This window comes from Mycosarcoma maydis, chromosome 15, assembly GCF_000328475.2.
Source record: "Mycosarcoma maydis chromosome 15, whole genome shotgun sequence".
Lineage (NCBI taxonomy): Eukaryota > Fungi > Basidiomycota > Ustilaginomycetes > Ustilaginales > Mycosarcoma > Mycosarcoma maydis.
Window position 1 is genome coordinate 172,935 of NC_026492.1, and position 24,950 is coordinate 197,884.

A 24,950-nucleotide genomic window follows, 5' to 3' on the forward strand; every position below is an offset into this window, starting at 1 on the left:
TCCAGTTTGTTTTCTCAATTCACGATTATTTCCTCCCTTTCTGGCTGAGTTGTCCGTCATACATCCACGATCAGTCACGAGTCGAGAGCGTGAAGCTGTAACCTCACGACTCGCTGCTCAAAGCAGAGCATAGCAGAGCAGAGCAGAGCAGAACAGAACAGGGCAGAGTAGAAACAAGCAGCGCAGCAAAGTTGGTTCAGACACTGCTTACACGCTTTCCTTTGCACTCATCATTGCTAATGAATGCTCTTTGGCTTTTCTTGCAGCGCTCATGGTATATGGCGAATGGCTCTGGTCGGCGTTGGGGCGTTGCAAGCCAGATGGCGCATTTAACATATGGTCGAATCGGAAGAAATACATTACAGGTGGACAAGAGATGCGATGTCAGAGAGCGAGTGTGTATAGATGGATGGAAAATGGCGGCTCATAGAAGCGTCTCGCCCATGGCAGAGCGAATGAGAGAGCAGCCGACAGCGATCGTCTGCTGTGCTTCGCGGTCTTGGAGCAAGGATGGGTTGACCTCCATGAGGTCCAGAGCGACCAGGCATCCAGTTTCGTATAGCGCCTCGCAGATGTAATGACCCTCGCGGAAGGTGAGACCGCCTCGGACCGGTGTGCCTGTGCTAGGAGCGACGCTAGGATCGAGCGCGTCAACGTCAAACGAGAGGTGGATCGGTCGGTCTCGCTTGCCTGGTGCTCCGTTGACATGGTCGAGTGCCATCTCGACTACCTTTCCGATGCCAAACTTGTCGACGTGATGCATGCTGAACGCCTTGATGTTGTTCTGCTTGAGAATCTTGCGCTCGCCTGCGTCAATATCACGCAGACCAATGTAGACCAAGCTATCGGCACGCAGGAGTGGCTTGCTAGGCACCCACGAGTTGAAAGGTTCGACGTCGGTTCCTTGCAAGCCAAGCAAGAACGAGACAGGGCAGCCGTGCAGGTTGCCAGATTCGGTGGTTTCGGGGGTGTTGATGTCGGCGTGCGCGTCAATCCAGATAAGCGCCGCGTCCGGGTGCGCTCGCAACGATCCAGAGACGGTGCCGAGCGCCAAACTGTGGTCTCCACCCAGCGTGAGCGGCAGCTTACCCTGCTTGGCGTGCGACTCAACCACCTCGGCTACCTCCTTGGTCACCGCCGAGACGGTGCGAGGCAGTTTCATATTGCCAATGTCCGTGTCACTGTCGATGCCTTGGTTGATGTGGTCAAACGAGTGGTGGTCGGTAAAGTCGACCTTCCAGCCGAGCGACTCGAGCTGTTGGCAGATGCCCGCCTGCACCAGAGAGACGGGGCCAGTGTCGACACCCTTGCGCCTCTGTCCACCCGAAAAGGGGCAGCCGACGATGGCTACCGTCTTTTCTTGAAGGAATCGTTCGTGAAGTGTCTTTGTCATTGTTTGATTCTCCGAGTTGACGATGTGGTAGCGTGTTCCGAGACTGGTTCAGGGAAAGATGGGGTCAGACTGAGCCGGGTCAAAGGTGCACGGTGTGCTTTGCCTTTTATGGTTTGCATGACCCAGCTTACTGTACGCTTCTCGCAACGTCAGTCACGTCGGTCGTGAGGCGTGTGTTGGATGGTTAACTGGCTGGCTATCTGACAGGTATTGGCCGTAGTAGCAACAGCACCATCAGCACGGCGTTAACGCGGCAGATAAGGCTTTCGAAATGCTTTGGCAAAGTGCCGACTGCCAACGTGCGGCAATTAGTCCGGCAAACCAGTTTTCAAAAAAAGACACGCCAAGTTTTGGCTTGGCTGCGGTGAATTCACGATTCACTCCCGACTATTCACGATTGGTTGTGGGACGTCAACACGTAACCAAGCTCATCGCGCTCATCATCCAACCAAGCCACCCTGATGTTCACGCTTGTTGGGCGCCGCTCTCTGGTTGTGCACCTTGTCTGCTGAGTGTGGGAAAAAATCTCGAGCCGCTCCAGGCGAATCGGCGCGTCATCGGCCATTCCAGGTTCGAAATTCAGGTCGTGAGTCAAGTGTGTTGAAAAGCAGAGCATCCGACAGTTGCCTATCAGACCGGCAACAAGGCTGGCAACCTTGGATATGTCACGGGAGGCGCATCTGCATCTAACTTGTATCGGGTGCACTCGTGACTCGTTCATCGGGGCTGATGTTTCGAACTGATATTCGGCACCCTTTTTGTTGCCCTCTTTTTATGATGTAAGTTAGCCTTTTGTTTCTTTTCCAGGAAGAGAGGCATGTAATGGTATAAAGTATGCCCATCTTTTGTGCTGTAGAGCAGCGTTGTTTCTCTCACCACAGCCCACTGCATCTGCGATTGGATCAGCGTGACCTACTGCTCGCCAATCAAATATGCCAGGACAGCTGACCAATTCTGCCGGAGTGAGGATTCAGAAGAGAGACGATCCACGACAACGGCCAGAAAGACGTTTTTTTCTCGTACGAATGCTCGCAGTTAAAGAGCAGCTCAACGAGGATGGCTTAAAAGCCGAAAAGGCATTCGTGCACATTCGTGCACGGCGGTTCATTAATCACGCATTTGGTGCAGTTTCGTGTTTGGGTGTCTCTCTGAAAATCGAAAATATTCATTCGTGATTCCCCTTGAACGCGCTCAAGCGCCGCGCCGCGAGACGAGAGACGAATCGAAACGCGATCACTGAGCGCAAAGCCTCTGAAGGAACGAATAAAAATGCAGCAGTCACAGTCACGCACAAAGCTCAATCAGCAATCACGAATGTGAATCACGAATGGAAAGTCGTTCAGTAACTATATACAACTGCAGAGCCAACAGAGACGCTCACGACTCACGACGCTGCTGTCACAGTGACGAGTGTCATAGTCCGACACTCGTGACTGATTTAATTTACAATCACGAATCGTGAATGTGAATTGTGATTCACGATTGACGGCTGAGCAGTCGTGAGTGTTGCATCCATCCGCGCGCTTTCTTCTTGCTGCTCGTCGCGATCCACTCTCCTCCTCCTCCTCCACCACCACCTCCTTGACGCCTGACATTATCGTTACTCTCGGCCCCATTCCATTCGCTGTCTATCATTCTTCTCATTCTCGCATCGCACTCAGTTTCGCATACCTTCACCACCGTTACTCACCCCAATAACCATGTCCGCCATCGACAACGAAGAGTGAGTTTCTTCTTCGCCGCTCACCGACCCAGTCTAGCCCTTTATGCATTCGAACACTAACATCATACATCTGCACTGCGCACTTATGCCGCTACGCCAACTACAATGACAGTCTTATCGACTACGAGGAGGAGGTCGCCGTCGCACCCACCTCGACCACCAACGGCGCCGCCACTGCCGCCAACGGCGCTACCACCGCTGACGACAAAGACAAAAAGGCAAGCATCCTCTTCATGCACCCGAATCGGTAGACCCCAAATCAGTTCCGCATCGTCCCCATGTTAAAGTATAACCCTGGCCGCCTCGGAGACGCCTATCGGACGCGAGCCGTACATCCACCGCCTAGCCGGCCGATATGTAGAGACCGCTCTGCCTCGCTCTCACGGCGCTGTTCGCTTGCATCGTCACAGTGCATACAGAACAACACACGCATAATCCGCCGAGCGAATCGCCTGGCCTCTGCATGTCCAACCGCGCTGTCCTCCCTTGACGCCCGAACACGCTCTTCACATTGGCATGTGATCCAGTGCTTCTGCGTGCAAGGCTTTGAAGCGCAAGCGTTCACCGACGAGCTTCTATCGCAAGCAACTGCCAGTATCAACTACCAGTCAGCCATGCAGGCGTCTGCTCGATCTTGGCTGGCTTCGACACGGCGTGGTGCATGGTCCGTCCAGCATGTCCACACGAGGATCCCACGGCTTGGTCCATTCACATCGCACTGCCCCACGTACCCACGTAAACCGAGCAAGATCTTTCTAAACATTCTCTTTTAAATTTCCTTTCTCTCTCTCTCTCTCTCTCTCCGACTCATTCTGCCCGCTTTCATCCCACATCCTCCTCGACAATCTCTCAACACCTCTCTTCTTGTCAACTTGCTCTCGTCATCGACATTCTCGTATTCTCATTTGTTTTTCAACCAACTGCGACACACTCGTGTCTGCTCAACCGCCCCTCTCATGATTGCCGCAACGATCTACAACATCTCAACAGGGCTCCTACGTCGGTATTCACTCTACAGGTTTCCGCGATTTCCTCCTCAAGCCCGAGCTTCTCCGAGCCATCTCGGATCTTGGTTTTGAACACCCTTCCGAAGGTGAGCAGATGCGCAGCCAAAGCCACAAATGCTGGCTTTGCCGCTTGCCCGATATCTGGAGCGCTTCCAGCTGACCAACCCGCCCGATCTTGTTCGCCTACCCATCTCCACAGTCCAGCAAGAATGTATCCCACAGTCCATCCTCGGCATGGACGTTGTCTGCCAGGCCAAGTCCGGTATGGGTAAGACGGCCGTTTTCGTGCTTGCCACCCTCCAGCAGATCGAGCCCGTCGACGGCGAAGTCTCGGTACTTGTGCTGTGCCACACCCGAGAGCTTGCCTACCAGATCCGCAACGAGTACGCCCGTTTCACCAAATACATGCCCGACGTTCGCACCGGCGTCATCTACGGTGGCACTCCCGTCGCCGAAAACCAGGCCATGCTCAAGGACAAGGCCAAGTGCCCTCACATCCTCGTCGGAACACCCGGTCGTATGAACGCGCTCGTGCGCGACAAGAGTCTCAAGGTGTCCGGCGTCAAGCACTTTGTCATTGACGAGTGCGACAAGATTCTTGAGCAGGTCGACATGCGCAGAGATGTGCAGGATATCTTCCGTGCCACGCCTCACCACAAGCAGGTCATGATGTTCTCGGCCACGCTCGCCAAGGAAGTTCGACCTACCTGCAAAAAGTTCATGCAGAACGTGAGTACCACTAGCGGCCGATCCCAACGTGAGCTAGCTAGCTGTTGATTGTAGCTGTGCACGACTGACACGTGTTGCGCAATTCTTTTGACTCGTCTCGCATCAGCCACTGGAAATCTACGTGGACGACGAAACCAAACTTACGCTGCACGGTCTGCAGCAGCACTACGTTCGACTGGAAGAATCGGCCAAGAACCGCAAGCTCAACGACCTGCTCGACTCGCTCGAATTCAACCAAGTAATCATCTTTGTCAAGTCGATCTCTCGCGCCAACGAGCTGGACAAGCTGCTGCGCGAGTGCAACTTTCCGTCGATCTGCATCCACGGCGGACTGGCACAGGAAGAGCGCATCAAGCGCTACCAGCAGTTCAAGAACTTTGAGAAGCGTATTCTGGTCGCTACCGATATTTTCGGTCGTGGTATCGATGTGGAGCGTGTCAACGTATCCATCAGCTACGACACGCCTACAGATGCCGATAGCTACTTGCACCGCGTCGGTAGGGCTGGTCGTTTCGGCACAAAGGGTTTGGCTATCATGTTTGTTTCCAGCGATGAAGACGCCGAGGTGCTCAAGCAGATTCAGAGCCGATTCGAGGTGGCTGTTCCCGAACTCCCCGACACCATCGAAGCTAGCTCTTACATGAACGCCTAGAGTCGCTGCTCTCGCGCTATGTTTAGCCTCCTGATGCTAGTGATATGAAGTCTTAAACCGAACAAATCCACAAGAGAGCTGCATTCACGGCCTCGCCTGTGTTGTGTGAGTGATGTGTCCGCTGTATGGCATGTGACTCGGACTGTCTCATCGTCTACATTCACGTTGATAGAGTTCTTGTGCTTTTGCAATCGTGGATCACGACAGCGAGTCGCGAATTGTGAATGGTGAATGGTGAATTGTGAAGTCCCAGTCACAGAGTGAGGCCAGACGAGACGGCGAAGCACCAAGCGGCGAAAAGCGGGAGTCGGACAACTGTGAACGGCTGGGTTGGGGTTGGGGCTGGGGCAGCGCGTGGACCCTGGGCCGAAATTTTCGCTTTGTGCACGTTGGGATGCATGTTGGCCTGTATATATCACGTCTACATCTGTTGTGCATGTCTCTACGGGAACGACCAAGCTAGACGTGGAGACACAGGGTAAGGTAGTTAGTGTACGAAGATGTCGTTGACAGCGGAGCGCAACGAGCAGTTTTCCGAAAAGCAATACTGGGAGCAACGGTATGCGGACGAGAGCGAGGAGGCGTTTGACTGGTTCAAGAATGTGAGTTGTCAGCTACGTACGCGAGGGTTGCAAGTCTAGGATCCGACCGGATGCTTACGGACGACGTACTGACGTAGATGAATGTGATGTTGGTGTTGATGCGATAGTACGATGACTTGAAGTAAGTTGTAACTAGCGCAGGCTTAGTCGGATCTTGAGCTGACATTGTCGACTACGCGTGCCGGATTCAGGGAGCTATTTGACGAGCTGATACCGGATCGAGCCTCACGCATCCTGGTGCTGGGCTGTGGCAACTCGACGCTTTCCCCGCAAATGCACGATGCCGGCTACACCAACATGGTCAACATCGACTACTCGTCCAACCTGATCTCGCGTCTAGCGCGACGCTATCCAGACCAGACGTATCTGGAAATGGACATCACCCAACTCACGCTCGCGCCCAACGTCTCGCTCCTCGGCGGTGCCTGCTCCTTCGACATCGCGCTAGACAAAGGCACCATGGACGCACTCATGGCCGAAGCCAAAGGATCGTCCGTCTGGAACCCCAGCGACAAAGTCATCACCAACATCAGAGCCATGCTCCAAGGCGTAGACCACCTCCTCAAAGTCGGCGCCAAGATGATCTACATCACTTTCGGTCAGCCTCACTTCAGAACAAAGTGGCTCCAAGAAATCCATGGCTGGCACGTCGAAACCAGAACGTTGGGCGATATGTTTCACTACTTTGTCTATATCGTCACCAAGACCAAGTAACCCATGCGTTATGAGCACACATACGCGCCAACTAGCACACCACAGATGAGAGATCCATCAACACAATCTTCGTTGCGAATCCAAAGCAAAACGACCACGTCCCAAAAAACAAAGCTGAAACTATCCACACTGGCTGCTAGTTGAAGCGCATCTTGCGGCCAGAGTGGCATCACTGACGGTCGAGCGTGGCAGCGGTGGCGTCGGCAATCTTGCCGACGCCCATGTGGTGCTCTTGTGCCTGAGCACGCCGACCAGACTGGCTGGCTAGTACGCTCGCAGGTGCGCGGGTGGCGCGTGCATCCGAGAGCGCAAGCTGACGTCTAGGGCTCGTCCAATTTCGCTGTATACGACTCTGACGCAATTCGTGCACTTTGCGAGCGGCTGCTCGGTGCGTTGCGGGCGAGAGCAGCGAGAGCGGCGTGTGAGAGACACCCGATGAGCCGCCTGCTAGTTGGAGCGACGATGTGAGTGCGTGTGTCGTGTTGCGACGCGACGCATGGTTGACGCTGCCAGTTTCGAGCGCCGTGTGCGTTCGCCTTGGTGGATGCAAGCGATCCGAGGGCTTAGCAGCAGCAGCCGAGCGATCCATCGTGTCGGAAAGCACAGAGGTAGCATTGGTGAACATGGACGCGTTGATCGTGCTCCTCATGCCTCGCGCTCTAGTGGTGTTGAGAGAATCGATGCTCGAGTCCACCTCGCGAGACTCGCTCCAAGCTGTACGCTCAGCGTCGACGCTGTTGTCCATACGTCTTCGAGTCAAAGTGGTGTGCGGACATGATTCGAGCTCAGCCTGCGTCGCTTTTCTCTTGCCCTTATCCACCTGGCTTGCCGACTCCGGCCGAGGACTCGCGAGCAATCCACCGAAACTTCCACTCAACCTCGAGATGAGTCTCGACGCTTTCGTGATAACGCCTTCCTCCATCACGCCCGCGTTCGTAGACGCCGGAGACCGTGGTAGACGAGGGTAGATGCTCTGCTCTCTCTCTGCAGTCCTGTTCTCCTCCGCTGCTCTCCTAGTTGCCTTCTTCAACAGTCCCACCGCAGGCGTACTGTGCGCTCCCATACGATACGGTGTTCCGAAAGACACCCTTCCTCGATTGCTGCCTTGCGTCGTGCTACTGGTCGTATTTACTCCCGTCAGACTCCAGTCGAGCTCTTCCGTTGGCATGCTCTCGTCTGTGCGCACCTCCTCTCGACACAACTCTCGACGTGAATCCGACAGCGCGCCGTACCTGAGCTCCACTTTTCGCAGATACTTTCGCTGTAGCGCAAGCAGTCGATGCTCCATCTTGACCGGTGTCCATTCGCCCACACGGCTTTCGTGCGGAATCGACATGTCATCCAGGAAGAGCTCCGAGACCTGTGAAACGTCGATGCCAAGCAGCGCATCGACAAACTCATTTGCCTTTAGCGCGCGTGCCGAACCCGACGATGTCGACGCTGAGAGGAGCGATGAGGCGATTTTCTTCACGCCAGAGGTCAAGTACTTGTCAAGTCGCACCCAGTCTTTGGTATCCCAGATGCGCGGGTTCAGTGTGTCCAAGGTAGGCGGTGCGAGAGCGGCCGAAAGCCGGGCCTGCTTGCCCGGTCGCAATGACGTGTTGGTGCAAGGGCGGTCCGGGCTGGAGAGACTGGGGAAGTCAAAGCTGTGCAACTGCTTGCGCTTGCTCAAATGGGCGTCGGTGCGAGTCGACGAGCTGTCACCACAGGCGCTGCTGCCCATCGTTGTACGCGATGGAGCCATCGTGAAAGGCGAAGCAATGTGTGCCGCTTTACTGCCAGCTGCAAGAGCAGGCGCAGGAGCAGCCCGGAATCCACCTGGCAAAAACGGCGTTGCAGGCGACGCCGTCACCTGTGGCTGCCTCGCAACCGTAGCAACACTGGTCGCTCTGGAGCCCAAGAAGCTCTCCGAATCTGCCGTGCCCTCCCTGGCCAACGATAGCTCTGCATCCATCAAGAGCGTCGTCAGATCCGCACCTGCCTCCTCGCCCGCAAACAAAGATGGCTGAAGTTCGGAAGCATCTTCCAACCTTCTTCCCTGCCTCTCAGCGCGCTGGATCGCATCCACCACCCTCCGCATCCTCCCCTCGGTCGCATCGCCCATCTCCGTACTGGAGATCCATCCTTCATCCACGTACTTGTGGAAGAGCTTCAGAATCGCAGTCGCACGCGCCGCGGCACGCGGGTCGAGCGACGAGATCTCGACGATCGGTGTCGACGTAGCTTGCCCGAGCTTAAGAACTCGGCTGCGAGAGTGGGAGGCATCGCCCAGGGTGTGGTTGGGATGAGTCTCGTCAGCGGGTGACGCAGGACGCGGTGCCGGTTGTCGTAGGTGGATCGTGTGGATCACTGGCTCGTCATCAATGACAATGTGCTCGCTAGCGCGTATCGATCGATCGCGTGAATCACGCACCACCTGAACGACGTATCCTTCCGCTTCCGCTTCGGCTGCTGCTTCATCTTCATCTTCCTCATCTTCCTCATCTTCCTCCTCGTTTTCTGACTGCAGAGAAGAGGTAGAGGCGCCAGATGGAGAGGCGGAAGATGAGATGATGACGACAGGCTCCAAGGCAGAAGCACTCTGCTCGTCTTGATCCAATTGCGAGTGAGTTGAGCTTGCATCGTCGTCGGCATCCTCTTCTTCGGCCTCGTTGATCTTGTGCTCAGCCTCATCCTCGTCATCTTCCTCGCTGTCGTGCCCGTCGCCGCTGGAAGAAGAAGCTCCGTCACTAATAGCAGAGTCGTCGTCGCCGAGCTCATCCTCCTCGTTGTCATCGCCCTCGTGGTCTTCATGCTCCTCTGCATCGCTCTCGTGTTCCGAGTCAGTGCTCAGCGAAAGCCGACGCGACAGCGTGGGCCTACACGCCGCCGCCGTGTCGCGACTGCTTTGGTACTTTTGGCGAAACACTTGATCGCCCTGGTCGTCTTGCTCAGGCATGTCCACCGAGGAGAGTGTGGAAAGCGCTAAGAGGTCCGAAGAGACCGATCCAGAGCGTGACCTTGGATTGATTTGCTTCTCGACATCATCTGCTTGTTCCGCAGGGTGTTCGGCCACTGACATGTCTGCCTTGAGCATGCGCACATCTACATGGTCTCGATTGTGGACCGAAGCGTCCATGTCGGGCGCAGGCTCTATGGAGATGTCATACGTGCTCAAAGTTGACTTGGATGGGTGCGCTTCCCAAGTGACTGCGCTCGAGTGCTCTGCCAAGGTCTCGGTGAGAGCGATAGGGTGTGCGGAAGACGGAGCTTGCTCGCTTGGCGCAAGACTGATGTCGAGGTCGATGCTGTCCATTCCGGTCTGAACCGGCAGACCGAGAGCGTTCTGCGCATGTACGCTCTCGTCCTCGAGCACACTTGTTTGATCAACGAGAGAGTCGTCTGCAACTGCCTGAGAGTTATCCGCCATGGACTCGTCCGCATTTGCGGAATTGACGGACAAGTTGTGCTCGAAAGGGTCGGTATCCCGAGAGTCTTGAGAAACGTCGACTGCTGCTTGAGAGTGGTCAGCTGGTTCGCTGCTTGTGCTGGGTACACTAGACAAAGCGCTTGAGTCGGCAGAAAGCGTCGCTCCGGAGTCCAAGCTCACGTCAGCGCGTGCAGAGGTTTCAACCACGCTAGCTTCGAACGATTCGTCGTAGGCGTCTGACTGTTGGTGCGTGGATTCAGCCTGCAATGCATCAGAGACGGCCACAGAAGTGTCAACATCGGCCTCGTGTGTAGCTGAGGCGCTGATGTCTGTACTCTGATCATCGTTGCTGTGTACGGCCGATGTTTCCTCGACAGAAGCATCCATGAATGAAACGTCGGGGCTGTCATCGACGGAATGCTCGACGGCATGAGAAACGTGACTCTGATCGACTGTGCTGACGTCTGCACTGTGCTCTTCAACTTCGTCATCCTTGATCGAGTCGGTGATGCTGGCGTCGAGTGGTTGCTGGTTGTCGTGGACCTCCTCGCTAACCTCTCCAGTAAGGTCTTTGCTTGTCTCTTGCGTAACATCTCCCCGGACCCCTTCGCTGCTATCTGCGCTCTCGTCTGCTACGCTCGTGCTCTTGTTGACGGTCTGATCTTGCTCTTGGTCTTCAGCGTCAGTCTCTCGTTGTTCGTCTTGAGCGCTGGCATCCATGCTCTGATCAGCAAAATCGACATGAAGGCTCTGGTCAATGATAGCACTGTCATCCTGATCAATCGAGGAATCAACGACTGACACGTTGACGGGCGCGCTGATCTCGTCGCTGCTTTGAACAGCTGAGTCATCCGCAAAGCTGTGCGGGATGTCGCTCAGGGACGACATGTCCTCAGGGTTCTCGGTTTCGAATTGGGGCGGTGGTGGTGTGCGTGATGGAGATGGGTCTGTTTCGACAGGAGCAGATTCGTCCTGGTCCGAATCGGACGCGAAGCCTGTATCGTCGAAAGGCAGAAATCTGGGTGGGTCAACGCTTTGTTGTGACAGTCGCTGTTGGTTGCCAGTGTCTGTGAAAGTGTGGTTGGCTTGCTCGTCGCGCTGACTCTCGTTCTCGCCCACTTCGTCGTTGGGCATGCCAGCGGAAGCATCGGCAGCCTGTCGGCCTGACATACGCGTGTACAAGGAGCTACGGCTGGCAGACGAAGACATTGAGCTGCTGCTATCTCTGCGGTGTGACAAGGCATGGGTAGCTGCATTGGATGCGGCTGGAAGAGGAGTCGAATGACTGAGCATCGACAGACTAGCATCCGTTTGAGCACCAGCACCTTTCAGAACGCGCGAGGTCGATCTGTTTTTGGCGCTAGGCGTCTGGTCATGATAGACGACGTAGGTGTCTGGGCCAGTGAGCAGCAGCGGATCGTCACTAGGTGACTCGGGAAGTGAAGGATGGTCACGTGTGAGATCGGCAATAACGACAGGTGGGGCCACAGACGATCTGCCAGCTGATCTGCGACTGGAAGAAGATTGCCTTGAGCGAGCTAGTGAGATTCGGCTGGTGTGCGTCAGCGCCGAGCCGGAACTCTTGATCGACTCGTCCGAGATGTTGTTGGTCTCGTCAGCAGCAGCTGCAGATGAAGCGCGTACAGAGCGAGCGCGGTTTGAGGCTCTGGATGTGGACGCATGGCTGGGCGCGGGGGAAGCGCGGATCTGAGGTGTTTTGGATCGAGAGTGCGAGCGAGAGCGTAGGTCTACAGAAGATCGACGCGGTGGTCGAGGAGCAGTTGGCTCGAGGTAGGTGAATTTGATTGGGCTGGGTGGCAATGGCTGATCCCAACCGTTCTCTTTGATCTCGCGGATAAAGGTGGCATCGGCGCCACCTCGCTTGAAGCTGATGAGTTTGATCTCTTCGTCTTGCTCGTCTTGCTCATCAGCGTCGCTGTCCTCGTCGAGCTCGCGCAGAGGCTGCATCTGTCTAGGTGTCTTGCTGAGAGTCGTTCTGAGAAAGTGGTCGTCATCATCGCTGTCTTCGTTGCCATCAGTGCCGAGCGTACGTCTTGACGAGGAAGCATGCCGACTGGAACCAGGAGTGGAAGACAGACGAGAGGGTTTGGATGGAGAGGCTCGAGCGTCTCTAGTTCGAGCTGGAGATAGGACTGCATTGCGAGTGCGCGGTGGGGAAGGTGAGACTGGCTCGCGTGGTAGAGCGGCGAGGCGCTGATTAGGCGCACGCGGAGTGGTGGTCAAAGCTTCAGAAGAGCTGGGAGGAGTCGGAAGCCCGCCTGGAGCATTCAAATTGGCTTGCAGACGGCTTGTGCTGCGTGGGCTACGAGACGGTGCTGAGAAAGGGACGTGGTGTGCAGGGCGGGCTGATTTCGCCTGGTGCGACTGAAGCTGTTGAGTCTGCTCGAGAGAGAGAGGCTGGTTGAGGGAAGCGATAGTCGAACGCTTGAAGGGACTTGGAGGAATCCCAAGCTTGCCAGCTGCCGCCGAAGGAGATGGAAAGCCGAGCGTGGGGTCCGGCAAATTGTAGAGAAAGCTGTTGGACACGAGCGGAGAAGAGGGGGGCTCCGGTAATTGAAGCGACATGGAGGTGTCTGGTCGAGGGTGGAAGGACGGCATATTTTCGTCGTTCAAGGTCTCAAATGGACGAGAAGGGGCTCGTCTTGACGTGATTCTCTTTGTTGGCGACAGCATGCCGTGTGGATGATGTTCTTGCTGCTGATGATCGTGGGGATAGATGGGGGTGGTTGACGAAGGCTGTATGCGCACAAGAATTAGAACTAGGCTGACCTATCAAGGAGGAGGGGAGCTGACAGTCGTGAGTGTTGCTGTGGTGATGTTGTTCTCTTGTGGCGGGCGACAAGCCGATAGAAGAAGAGCCGAGATGAGGTGAAATGAAGTCGACGCGGTCGAAGATCAGACGTGCAGAGCAGTTGGGGCGCACAAAACAACGTAGTGAGCTGTTTCAATAGATGCGAGACTGTCCTAGCGCTCCGTCTTCTTCTTTCCTTCAAGCTTGGCGATATCGATGTCTAGGCAAGAGAAGGTGGTAATGAGGATGGTAGAAGATGTAAAGAGAGAGCAAGAAGACGGTGTACCACGTCAGTTGATCTGAGCTCCGACATTCACAGATTCACGATTCACGATTCACGATTTTGAAGCTGTTCGATGCAGTCATACACGTCAGCCCCACACGCTCACGCTCAAAATCCAGCTGCACGGCCACAGCATCACCGAGCAACACCGTCCTAAAATCCACAACGCGAGACCCTTCCTCAGAGTCACCAACCAGTCGCGGCTTCATCACGTGCAATCGTGAATCACGAATCGGGATTCGACCATGCGACACGACTCGTCAAAGAATGTTACACCGTACATTTCTTCTAATAGAACCTGACGAAAATTTATGGGTTTTTTGATTCGTGATTCGTGATTCGTGATTCACGTGATTCATGATGCTAGTTGTGGGATTCTCAGTTCTTTCGGCGACACATTCTGACCCAAATTATATAGCTTATCACATGACCTCGCTCGAAGAACGGCCGAGGTTTGGTCATTTAGATTTGGAGAGAAATTCTTTGACTTTAGGCTCTCTCTTCTTGTGGCTTGCACTCGCGCAGGCTCTGCGAGTGGGCGAAGAGTTACAGAAGTACACAAGACACTGGCTTTGAGTCTGCCGCATCAGACTAAACAGAAGACAGCGTTGCTCACCGACACTCTGCGCGAGTGAGGGCAAATCGAGTGACAGTCGACCAGTGCGCTGTTTGAGCAGCAGTTCGTCAGCTAGCGACTGTAGTCAGCATCCAGCCAAATTAGCCAGAGCCAGAGAGAGCCAGAGCTAGAGCGAGAGAGAGCGAGTGTGTGTCAAGAACAGCCAAGCGCGCGCTCGACATCACCTTCTTGCTTCTCACCATCAAGACCATCCAAAATGACTAAGAAGAGAAGATCCGGCGGGTAAGTTATCGACACACCTCGCAATGCATAGCATAGACATTGCAACAATACCAGATCACCACGCCGAGGCCCACCGCCAGCATCAGCAGAGTCCAACCGCAGCCAAAGTCGAAGTCAGAAGTGCTTGTTCGGCATGATACTATAGCACACAAATCACATCCAACAGAGAGCATCGAGGCGTCTGTATGAGCCATTGCTCTTCAGTACGCTGGCGAGCTCAGCTCAGCTCAGCTCGGCAAGCTGAAGGCTACTACCATGATCCAGACGACATTCACTTGGCGCCTTCTGTGTGATTGCAGGTGTCAAGAGGCGCAGAAGAGCATGGTACATGTACCGCTTCATCATTAGCTCGCGCCTACTATGCGACTGCACGGCCACAGCCAGGATACGGGACGGATCAGAAAGACAGCAGAACGTGGATGGGCAAGCAGGTTCTGCTTCAATCAAACGAGAACAAGTCGAATCAGCTTCCACGATGTGACAGAGCAGATAACCGATCAGCTGTGATCGCGATGATCTAAGCGCTCCAACAGCTTCTGGGGTCACACCACATCGGAGGTGATGTCGGATGTGCCTGAAGGCTCAACTCTGCAAATCCACTTTGATGGGAACATGGCAAGACTCTCTTCGATTTGGCTCGGCCATGTCTCGCTCTTCCCATCGCTTTCCTTTCTGCCGTCAATGGATCGATGCACCACATCCTGTTCGAAGGATTTTTGCTTCCTGTTGCTTGACCATGCTCGACCTACCGACAACGACACATGTGCATGACTCAGCTCCGGCATAAGGCGAGGCTCAGCGTCTAGCCCTTGGCGTGTGATTCGGTTGTTGCAACTATCGACGTTCCTGCGACCAAAGATTTCCAGCGCATGTTTGCTCACACCTATCCCCATTTCTTGTTATTTCGTCATGCACAGCCGCAACAAGTCCGGCCGAGGCCACGTCACTTTTGTGCGATGCTCCAACTGTGCTCGCGCGGTGCCCAAGGACAAGGCTATCAAGCGCTTCACTGTTCGCAACATTGTTGAGGCTGCTGCCATCCGTGATCTTTCCGAGGCTTCGGTGTACCAGGAGTACGCTCTGCCCAAGCTGTACATCAAGGTGGTCTACTGTGTCTCGTGCGCGATTCACGCTCACATTGTGCGTGTGCGATCGCGCGAGGGTCGTCGCAGCCGTCTGCCCCCTCCTCGTGTTCGCTACAACAAGGACGGCAAGAAGATCAACCCCGCCGTTGCCCAGCTCCAGGCCAGCCGCGCTTAATCGATCCGTTTTCGCGCTGCCTTGACCCTTGCTTGTCTCCCTTGTACTTTTCTTCTCCAGACTCACCTCGTATCATCAACGTGTTAGTCTCACAAAATGTCATCACCCTCTTCTCCTTTGTTGGTGAAGAAATGACACTCATACACAACCTAAGCAAATGCCATCATCTCTTTTCTCCGAAATCTTGATTGTAGCTCACATCTTGTAGTTGATCATTTGAAGCGTTGTACAAGCCTCAAGTGGATCAACGCTGGAAGCACACGGACTGATTGCAAGAGGTGTGAGATGGGTGGCGAGGCGTCAGAGCTGTTTGAGTTGTGTAGACTGGTCAGTTGGATCCAAACGACGGGCAATCACGAAGGGAATGGCACGCTTAGGTTGTGTCGATGTACTGTATTGTTGTGACTCTTGAGTTCCAATTGGCCACGGATCGCTGAGGCCAAGCGGATGGTAAAAGTGAGTGTGATGTGATGTACGCTCTGCTTACACGCGTTCGAAACCGGATCGTAGGCGGGACAAGTCCTTGAGGACCAACTGGACACGCTTGTGTTGCGAGAGGAGACGGAGGTGGTCCTGTTTTTGGAAATCGTCATGGTCACTGTCTTGGTGATGGATATCATCAGGCTGGTCTGTGTCGGGATGGAGCGCGTCGCGTTTGCGCTTGGGTGGCTTGAGATTGTCGAGGCCATCCCACATTCCAACGAGCGTCTTGACGGCTTCGAGCATCTTGGGTCTGCTGAGTCGCATGAACTCGTCCAACAGCCTTGCATCTAGTACACCCTTGACGAGCGCGCGTGGCACGTAATCATTGCGGACCATCCGGAACGATCTCGGGTTCAGCGCAGCCGTGTGCATCACCGACCGCACTAATTGGCCCTGCAAAAGATGCAAACGCTTGCCCACCTTTTCATCGACAGCAGCAACGCTTTCTACGGACCCATTGGCTTTTGCAAAGACCACCTTGTTTCGCAACGTCTCCCTACCCCGCAGCTCGGAATCCGACAGCCAACGACCACTGCACTCGACTCTCGCCACCGCTTCCGACGTTGTCTGGAACTCGCTCCTCAACACGAGCTTCTTACCACCCACCGCCAGATGCGGCGCATACTCGTACAATCTTATCACTCCCGCCGACGCCTCCATGCTCGCATCGCCACCGAGTCTAGACCCACTTATCGAAAGCATCGAGACCTTTTCATCACGGACCAAAAACGCGCCCACCCCCACACACCCATCCTCGGCCTTGGCGAGCTCGACAAATTTGTACGGATCCTCCTGAAACGCCCACAAGCCCAACCCACGCTTACAGTCGCCCAACAGCACCAGGTTCTTGACCACCTCGATGCTGGTGATGTAGAAGGGACAGTCCAGAAACGCGATCGAGATAAGCCATTCTTGCTTTTCTAACGCTCGAACGTAGAGCTTCTGACCACAAGTGCTGATCAGGTATCCGTTGATATGCGAAATCGCCGTAACCGGCGCACGCGAATCGTCGCGACAAACCAGCTTCAGCCGTAAGTCTGATCCCAGCTCCGAGGCAGCCGAAACGACCGAGATGATCTCAAACAGGTAGACGCTGCCCTTGGCAGTGCGATCCTCGCCGTGGAACGTCGTCGTTCCAGCCGCCACGAACTGCTTCCTGCCCGACACGGTCGAAGGTGAATCCAGAGTGACGATTTCGAGCGAAGTCACGGTTTCGTTGGCTTCAAACTCATAACCGTCCACAGGCGTGCTGCCATGTTGCGAGATAAACAATTCCAGCGATCCACGTTGCGAGACGCTCGGATAAAGCGTCGAGTTCGGCTGTTCGTCATGAATCGCTTCACCGTCTTCGTCGAACAGCATAAACCGACAGGGCGACACCGATGCGGCAATCACAGTCGAGGTAGGATCGTGCGCTACTACGTTTGTATATTCGCGCCCTGTGCGGACCACGCTGGATGGCCAGGCGGTGGAAGAGTCAAGACCTGCAGGGAGTCGGCCCAGATAGAGTCGGCCCGCACGATCGCAGAAGACAAAATCGGCGTTAACCGACCCAGTGCTGGCGAGCGGGGCAGAGATCGATGCAAGACTAGAAAGATCTCTGTCCGGCCAATCCAACAGTCGATATCCGCCCGCTTCCGTCCAGCACAACACGCTCGCTTGCGCTTCTCGACCTCCGCCAAGAACCACGAATGCGTTGGAACTCGCTCCATGATGCTCGACACGAGCAGCAATCATACACGCTTCGAGTTGCACAGCTCCCGATCTGTAGACCGTTGAAGTGCCTGAGTCCGAATCGAACGATCGAGCCCCACCGGCTGGCACTGACAGCATCAGCACAAACACCTTGTTAAACGTGAGTCGCCACGCCTTTTCGCGGCGCTCTCGGTCTGCTTGAGATTTCAACTTTTCCACTTCGTCAGCAGACGCCCATGCGTTGCTGCGATAGATGACGAGAAAGTGGTCGCTGGTAAGTGAGACGATGCAGAGCATGTCACCAATGTGCCGAGCCACTGCCATCGTCAGCACGGCTTTCTGCTCGGGCGCAAGTTCGGCGTGTCCGTGCTGCTCGTATCGCAACCTTTGCGGTTGCGCGGAGAGGCTAGCGTTCTGCCAGACGAGCTCAACCTCAGGAAGCGACCAGATGCGGCTCACGCCGTCCGAGTCTAACACGAAGAGGTAACAAGGAGCCAATTCGGCTAATGACGCTTTGCCTCCGTTGAGATGCTTGCGGTCGCCATTGGCAGGAAGCGCAGGCGGGCGTGGGGGCTCTTCATCGTCCTCACCGTAGTCAACCTCTTCATCATCGTTCGGCCAGGACGATAGGGCGCGGGGTGCAGCTACAGACTTGTTAGCGGATGGCGCTAGTTTGGTGGGCGCATTTGCATCGGAACTCGATCCTCGAGCCCGCTCCATATCGCCGTAGGAATCTCTGAAAACATTCGCAGAGAGAACCGCCGAAGTCGTACCCAGAGCTGTGGACACATCGACCAATTCAAATTGTGACTGCGACGCATCGTATCTGTACAGCAAAGTAGCGCCTTCCGAGGTGTGTACAACAGCGAACTGGTCTGCGTCCAAACTGGCATGGAGAATGGTACCCTGATCCGGGTCGATGACCACCGTCTCGCTGAGCACGTCGAATGAATCCAGAGACAAGATTTGCAGGTTGTTTGCTGTGATACGTGCTACCGCATCTCCACCCACAAGTCCACCAGCGCAGATTGTCGCACCTTCCGAGAGCTGTTTGATGTCGGTGTAGACGGCTTGCTGCTGCGACGACGTTGGGTTGCGAATCTGCGCTGAACATGAGAATGCGATGGAAGAGTCGGTGCTCGATCGCGAGCCGATCATGCGTATGCTTCCGTGAGAGTCACTGCCGACGACAAACACCTTGGAAAACGCGGGCACAGATTCGTCGGAATGGCCTGCCTGCTCTTTTGACGACGTGGCCGCCACAAGCTCTCGACGAGACTCTGGCACGAATCGAGGATCCAAGTAGACAAGACCAGCTTGGTTGCCGGAACCACAAGCGCCTACCAGACCGTAGCGTTTGGACGAACCCGGCTCGTCAGTGGTGAGCTTACGTCTAGTAAAGCTGTGGAGTCCACCGTAGGAGCGAATCTGGTCGACCTTGGATACAGTGATGACGGTCTGCTCCTTGGTAGCGCTCTTTGCTTTTGTGCTACCGAAAACATCCGAGGTGCCGTAGAGGTCGTCATCCAGGTCGAGGTCCATGTCGTTGATGGAGGTGGGGGCAAGCTCTTCCTTGATTTGGTCGGCTTGTACCTCGTCGTCCTGTCTCAAAGGCTTTTTGACAGGTACCAGATGGTAGAGAGACGAATCGCCGGCCATGGAGGCACAGAAGAGCATGTCGGCAACGGAGTCTGCGTGCAAACTCGAGGTGACAATGTCACGATGCGATGCGACAGCGAGGCAGGAAGGCGGTGGACCTGTAGCGTCGACAAGATCTTGTGAAGCGGGGAAGGATTCTTGCATGCGCTCGAGACGGATCCCTTCGACGCTTCGGCCATCCGTCTGGCAACGGAAGCGATAGATTTCACCGTTGACGAGGGTGAGTACACCCTGTGTTTTAGAGGTGAAGACGAGCTGAGAGCCTTGCAGGTCGGCAATGTCGCTCAACTCGAGAATGGACTCGGGTTCGATAGCTGACGTGGTCTTGAACCACTGGTTGAGGGCTGTCACCATGACCCTACCGCTCTGGTCGACGTGAAGGAGGGAAGACATGCAGACTACGATAACACCTCCCAGCGTCTGTGGGCAGGCGACCATGTAGAGGCAGTCGTATGGGAGTGGTGTACTCGTAGTAACGACAGGATGTGCAGATCGAGCAGTCCCATCGTCCAAAGCCTCGGCGGAAGAGCTGAAGGTGGCGCCGTCGAGCGATGCGGAAAGGTCGAGAGTGAAGAGATATACGGAAAAAGTGTCTTTGCGTTCGGATAAGAGGCCGGTCCAGGTGGGGTTATGCGAGAAGAGGACGGCAACTGTAGGCTTCTGAAAGCCAGGAAGAAAGCAAAAGTGCTTGAGGTTACGGATTTTGGGGTCGACTTCACGCATGGTAAGTACGAACGAGGGCGAGTAGGGCAAACTCTGCAGATCAGCAGCAGCTACTACGGCTGCTACATCGTCTTTAGCGATCTCGAGATGGTCGTCCAAGTCAAAGTCGAAATCTGCTGCATCACGATAGAAGGGAAGGATGGCCAGTGAGTCGTGTGGAAGGAGCAAGGCAGCACATCTCGACAAGGGATCGACGTTGAGGATGGGATGAAAGAGGTGCGGCGCAAGGTTGAGCAGCTGGGGAGCACGTTCGTAGGTGTGAATCGAGATGGTCTCGAGATCGTCGATCGCATCGTTCCATTCTAGCAGTGCAAGCTTGGCATCCTTGAAGGAGACGAGCAGACGGTCACGGTTGTCCTTGTCGCTAGCGAGGGTTTGCACACGCTGCAATCCGGTGACGGCGCCAAAGAGGGTGTGGTTGCGAGAAATAACGAGATTTTTGTGCGAGCAGGCGGAAGTATTTGAAGAGACAGATGATGTTGCAGTGTGACGGCTGATACCGGGGATGGTCGAAGCGGAAGCATGTGGCTGCCCATAGACATCGTAGATCGTGAGCACATCGTCGCGAGCTGTAACGAGTTGAGTCTGAAGACGCCCTCGATGCTGGTACGCCTGTTGTGAGGTGGAAGGGGCGGGGCTGTGATAGTGCAAATGAAGGAAGATAGCATGGCTACAGCCTGATGGAGCGAGCTCTTGGTGGTGATATCCGCTCGCCATGCTGTGTGTGATGACAAATGTTGATGGAGTCGGAGCACGCTTTGTGCTGTTTCTAAGCCTGTCGTAAGCTGTCGTATAGAATTCGAGAGGTCGCAGGCGAAAAAAGAGTAGGGCACACGAGGGTCGAAGTAGCGTGTCTGATGGTTGCTAGACAGAGACGGCAGCTATGCGTGTGTGAGTGATGAAAGAAATGGTCAAGGAGCTGAGCAAGAACACAGGAGCTGAGCAAGAACACACGACGTCAAAGTTGGAAGCTCTGCTGTCCAACACCACCAGCCCTCAGCTTTGAACCGACTTCCGAGAATCACGAATTGTGAACCGACTGAACCACAGACGAGAAAAGCCAAGACAAAGTCACGAATCGTGAATCAAGTCACAAAGCACCGTGCACGCCGCACCGTGTGCCGTGTGCCGTATGCCGTGTGCGCTACGGTGCAGCTGTTAAGCCAAAGGCGGGATCTGTGGACACTCACAAACAAGCACGAAGAACATGGAAAATTCACGATTCACAATTTGCGATTCGTGATTATTCGTGATTCGTGATTTTGTGATTGCATTCACCGTGTCAAATTACGACGCGTCTGGCTTGTGCCTCTGTGCCTGAAGCGGCTTTGCTCGTCAAACGAGAAAAGAGGGTCTGAAGAGAGCTGCGATTGACTAGAGCAGCACACTTGCGATGTTGGGGGAGGCCCAACTTGAATTCCTCCTCTCTTTACTCGTCCACGCTCGATCAGCTCCGGACCAGCACCCGTCACCATCAAACTTGGACTCACACGGATCGATCTGGAAAGTCGTTGACTGCCAAAGTGGATCGTTAGATAGACGTAGGAATCATGCTCGAAGACGAAGAAGCCATCGATTACGGCGAGGAGGAGCTGGTTGCACCCGTCGCTGGTCAGGATGAGGTGGGCATCATCCCCGACAATTTGGCCGCACGCTCTGAAGATTCCAAAGGTGCGACTCTAAAAGAGGAGTCCACGCCGTCAACACTAGTAATCACTCACGACGGAGCCGCTCCTTCAGCTACAACAGCCGTCAGCGATGACGCAGCAGCTGTTGCATCGAGGCTTGAAAAAGAGCGTACAGAGGACTCTAAAGAGGACTCTGATGTGCAAGCCGAGGATACGCAGCCAGAGCATGAAGTACGCGGTCAGCGAGCCAGTGTAACAGCTTGCTCATCCACCGATGCCGACAGGAGCGCCGACGTGCCCAAACAGATGGATGCTGCTGGTGATGGTGAATGTACACCAGAAGACCTGCTACCTGGCTGGATACCCATCAAGTCCCGCTCTGGTCAAGGCGAAGTGTATTACTACAACGAAGATACGGGTGAGAGCAGGTGGACCAAACCGATCGCCTCGTCACAGTCCGGCACCAAAGGTGACTCGAAACGGACCGCGGCCTTGAGTAGTAGTGATCGGCCGCAACAGCAGCAACAGAAGCAACAGCAGCCGAAGAAAAAAAAGAAAAAGAAGTCACAACGCGCCAGGGACGCTGAAAAGGCCAAGATTGTGGCTGCAGCAGCCAAAGAGCAGCAATCTTGGCAACACCGACGCGGTGGACGCGATTCTGGACCTACTGCGGCACAAGCGAAGCAGCCGGATGTTGAGCGAAAGCAGGATGTACCCAAGGACAGCAAGGGAGGCAAGCAGCAGCGACAGAAGGACAAAGCGTCGCAGGGCATCAGTATCAAAGGTGCCGCTCAGCGTCAGACGGAGCCCGCCGACTCGGGAAAGGAAGCAGCGTCCAAGCAGAACCAACAACAGCGATCGAACGGCGCACAGCCAAAACAAGAGGGGCCCAAAGGAAAGCGCAAGCACGGCAACAAAGGAGGTGCAAACGACAACGAAAAGCGTCATGAAAAGGAAGGGTTGTCCAAGCAAGCATCCAAGAGTGAATCAAATCGACGAGAGAGCGGCAGAGACGATGCAAAGCGTCAGCGTATGGATCGAGACGATCGTGGCCAGGAGGAGGGTGGAGGTGGAGCTCGTGCGACGAGCAGTTGGTCAGCAGACGCCGCACCGCGAGATCGTAAGAAAGCGGACTTTTGGCGTCCTGGAGGCGACAGTGCAAGAGCGGCGGCAAAATACGCAGACAGCGACCGACGGGAAGGCGATTCGTCGACGCGCGATCAAGCAAGCAAGCGAGAAGCTGCGACGTCAGCCGACCGAAGACGCGCAGACGGAGATGCTCGAGAGCGACAAGGCGATCGGAGGGATGACCATCGTCGAGACAAGGGCCGTGAGCGTGATCGGGAGCGCGATCAGGATGGGCGCACTACATCCAGAAGGAACGAGACGTCGGACAAGCCAAAAGCGAGTGGGGACTCGGACTCGAGAGCAGCCAAGGATGGAAGTACAAGGGCGGCGTTGAACGGCAATGGAAACGACAGCGCCAGGAACGGAAAAGGGAGCCGCAACGATCGGGGCACAAACGATGGCCGAGCTTCACAGCAGCAAAGACAACGCGGAGCCAAGGGACAGCCGCACGAACTCAGCTCGATCAATTCGACCCACTCGAACCACAAGCGTCAATGGGGAGGAGCGGCTTCCAAGCCAGCACCGTAAAGCTCTATTTGTTGAGCACAAGTATGCAAAGCGAATGCACTTTCAGGATGGAAGTTGTGCCTGTGGAAGATACACTTTAGACGAGCCAACCAGAGTAGACTGTGTTTGGCGTTGCTTTTGCTTTGACGGCTGGTGTGAGGTCGGAAGCGTGTCGTGGCCACTGGAGCACGAAACGATCGACAAAGGGTCGGATCAACTTTGCGGTGAGCGAGAGCGATTTGACTCGAGCGAAGGACTCGACGTAGATGAGCTTGGGTGAAGGTAGAGCAAGGACCTGTTGCAATCCGGTATGAGGCGTCAGAGTGCATCTCGAAGGCGAGTGAGCTGAGAGGGTGGAAAGGACAACTTACTCGAAGAAGGTATACTGCGATGACGATGGGAACGCAGGTGCCTGGACCATTCATGAGTATTACATCTGCCAAGACACGGTTGCTTTTGTTGCAAGGTCGAGTAAGTGGACGCAAGGCAACGTGGTGTAGGCAAAATGCGATGCTTTTCGCCAGCGTCCAGGGCGTCGTGACAAAGCTCTGGTGAACGTTTCTTGCGCGAGGAATTTGGAGCACATGGGCCGAAGAAGTGCGGTCTGCAGATAGGGTACGTTCTAGGTCGTTTGCCTTTTTCCAGCTGAACCGGTCACCTGACGAAACGAGATAGATGCGCCGAGCGTAGCGTTGCGTCGGTAATGCCGAGACGAGTTGCAGCAGCTCAGTGGTGTGTCCGCCGGATCCGAGGAAGGCAGCCACGGTATAACTGCGATGCGTTGTCGGCTTTTGCGCTGCTCGACGGTGACTTGTTCCAGGAAGGATCAGCCAGACTCGAAGCAGCAGAAGCAACAGAGCTGCAAGCCCGACCAGGATGTAGCGTAGAGGAGGCAGTGGCGGTACAAGGTGGAGCAATAGGCTAGGAGGCAAGACTTGATGGATGGGTCGTCGGAGGTAAAGCTTGCCCTGTTCGAGCTTGTCTGCGAGCCTATCCATTTTGCGTTACTAGGGACTGGTGCGCAGCATTCTGGTGCTCATCGAAGAAGCAAGCGTGGGCTAAGATGGCCAATCGTGAATCGACAGATGGAGTCCTGTCAAGACGCTCAAGCCATGCAAATGCCCTCGTCAGGGTCCAATCGTGAATCTACATCGTGAATCGTGAAATCGTGAAATCGTGAAATCGTGAATATCGAGAATCGTGAATCGTGAATCGTGAATCGTGAATCGTGAATCGTGAATCGTGATTCGAGAAAGTCGTGAGTGAACAAGGGGCCGCATTAAGCATTCTACAGCAGCTTTTTCACGACCGTGACTTATGAGTAAAACGTAGTCGGGAGTGTGATGGCACGCCAAGCCTTCTTACTTGTTAGATCGCTAAACAATATTCGATCTGAAAAAAGCACACAGCGCATCAGGCACGAGGTATTCGCCATTCGAAGCTCGTCTGAGAAAAAGGTTCACGTTCAGGTTCATTCGTGATGCTATGATGCAGTTGAATTTGACGTCTATCGCCAGGCTCTCCTTTGACAGCCCTCGTCTCTCGTACTTGCATCCGAGTCGAGCCAAGTTGAATTGACTTCGTGCTTGACTACGGAACATCCGACATTTTCGATGCTACAGTTCGTTGTCTAACAGAGTGACTGCAAGGTGGTTGAGAGAGCGGCACACCGAGGGGCGTAGAT

The 24,950-nt window shown here is 54.9% G+C and overlaps 8 protein-coding genes across 8 annotated transcripts; 4 read left to right on the forward strand and 4 right to left on the reverse strand.

The window, feature by feature from the left end:
• Positions 1-424: 424 nt before the first annotated feature.
• UMAG_04939 (putative arginase) lies at positions 425-1,393 on the reverse strand (the record flags this gene model as incomplete). Its single annotated transcript, XM_011392952.1, has 1 exon — positions 425-1,393. One exon carries the CDS (start codon positions 1,391-1,393, stop codon positions 425-427), a length of 969 nt encoding a protein of 322 aa, XP_011391254.1.
• Positions 1,394-3,093: 1,700 nt separating this feature from the next.
• On the forward strand, positions 3,094-5,504 carry UMAG_11769 (putative ATP-dependent RNA helicase SUB2; the record flags this gene model as incomplete). Its single annotated transcript, XM_011393080.1, has 5 exons — positions 3,094-3,116; positions 3,229-3,334; positions 4,107-4,209; positions 4,323-4,852; positions 4,959-5,504. 5 exons carry the CDS (start codon positions 3,094-3,096, stop codon positions 5,502-5,504), a joined length of 1,308 nt encoding a protein of 435 aa, XP_011391382.1.
• A 500-nt stretch (positions 5,505-6,004) lies between these two features.
• UMAG_11770 (uncharacterized protein) lies at positions 6,005-6,820 on the forward strand (the record flags this gene model as incomplete). The annotated part of the gene is made up of 3 exons (XM_011393081.1): positions 6,005-6,106; positions 6,214-6,227; positions 6,298-6,820. 3 exons carry the CDS (start codon positions 6,005-6,007, stop codon positions 6,818-6,820), a joined length of 639 nt encoding a protein of 212 aa, XP_011391383.1.
• A 169-nt stretch (positions 6,821-6,989) lies between these two features.
• UMAG_04942 (uncharacterized protein) lies at positions 6,990-12,815 on the reverse strand (the record flags this gene model as incomplete). The annotated part of the gene is made up of 1 exon (XM_011392953.1): positions 6,990-12,815. One exon carries the CDS (start codon positions 12,813-12,815, stop codon positions 6,990-6,992), a length of 5,826 nt encoding a protein of 1,941 aa, XP_011391255.1.
• Positions 12,816-14,157: 1,342 nt separating this feature from the next.
• UMAG_04943 (40S ribosomal protein eS26) lies at positions 14,158-15,443 on the forward strand (the record flags this gene model as incomplete). Its single annotated transcript, XM_011392954.1, has 2 exons — positions 14,158-14,183; positions 15,101-15,443. 2 exons carry the CDS (start codon positions 14,158-14,160, stop codon positions 15,441-15,443), a joined length of 369 nt encoding a protein of 122 aa, XP_011391256.1.
• A 483-nt stretch (positions 15,444-15,926) lies between these two features.
• On the reverse strand, positions 15,927-20,720 carry UMAG_04944 (cleavage/polyadenylation factor CFT1; the record flags this gene model as incomplete). Its single annotated transcript, XM_011392955.1, has 1 exon — positions 15,927-20,720. The coding sequence occupies one exon, from the start codon at positions 20,718-20,720 to the stop codon at positions 15,927-15,929; it is 4,794 nt and encodes a 1,597-aa protein (XP_011391257.1).
• An 833-nt stretch (positions 20,721-21,553) lies between these two features.
• On the forward strand, positions 21,554-23,287 carry UMAG_04945 (uncharacterized protein; the record flags this gene model as incomplete). Its single annotated transcript, XM_011392956.1, has 1 exon — positions 21,554-23,287. One exon carries the CDS (start codon positions 21,554-21,556, stop codon positions 23,285-23,287), a length of 1,734 nt encoding a protein of 577 aa, XP_011391258.1.
• Positions 23,288-23,363: 76 nt separating this feature from the next.
• Positions 23,364-24,264, reverse strand: UMAG_11771 (N-acetylglucosaminyldiphosphodolichol N-acetylglucosaminyltransferase anchoring subunit ALG14; the record flags this gene model as incomplete). Its single annotated transcript, XM_011393082.1, has 2 exons — positions 23,364-23,561; positions 23,638-24,264. The coding sequence occupies 2 exons, from the start codon at positions 24,262-24,264 to the stop codon at positions 23,364-23,366; spliced, it is 825 nt and encodes a 274-aa protein (XP_011391384.1).
• Positions 24,265-24,950: the final 686 nt, after the last annotated feature.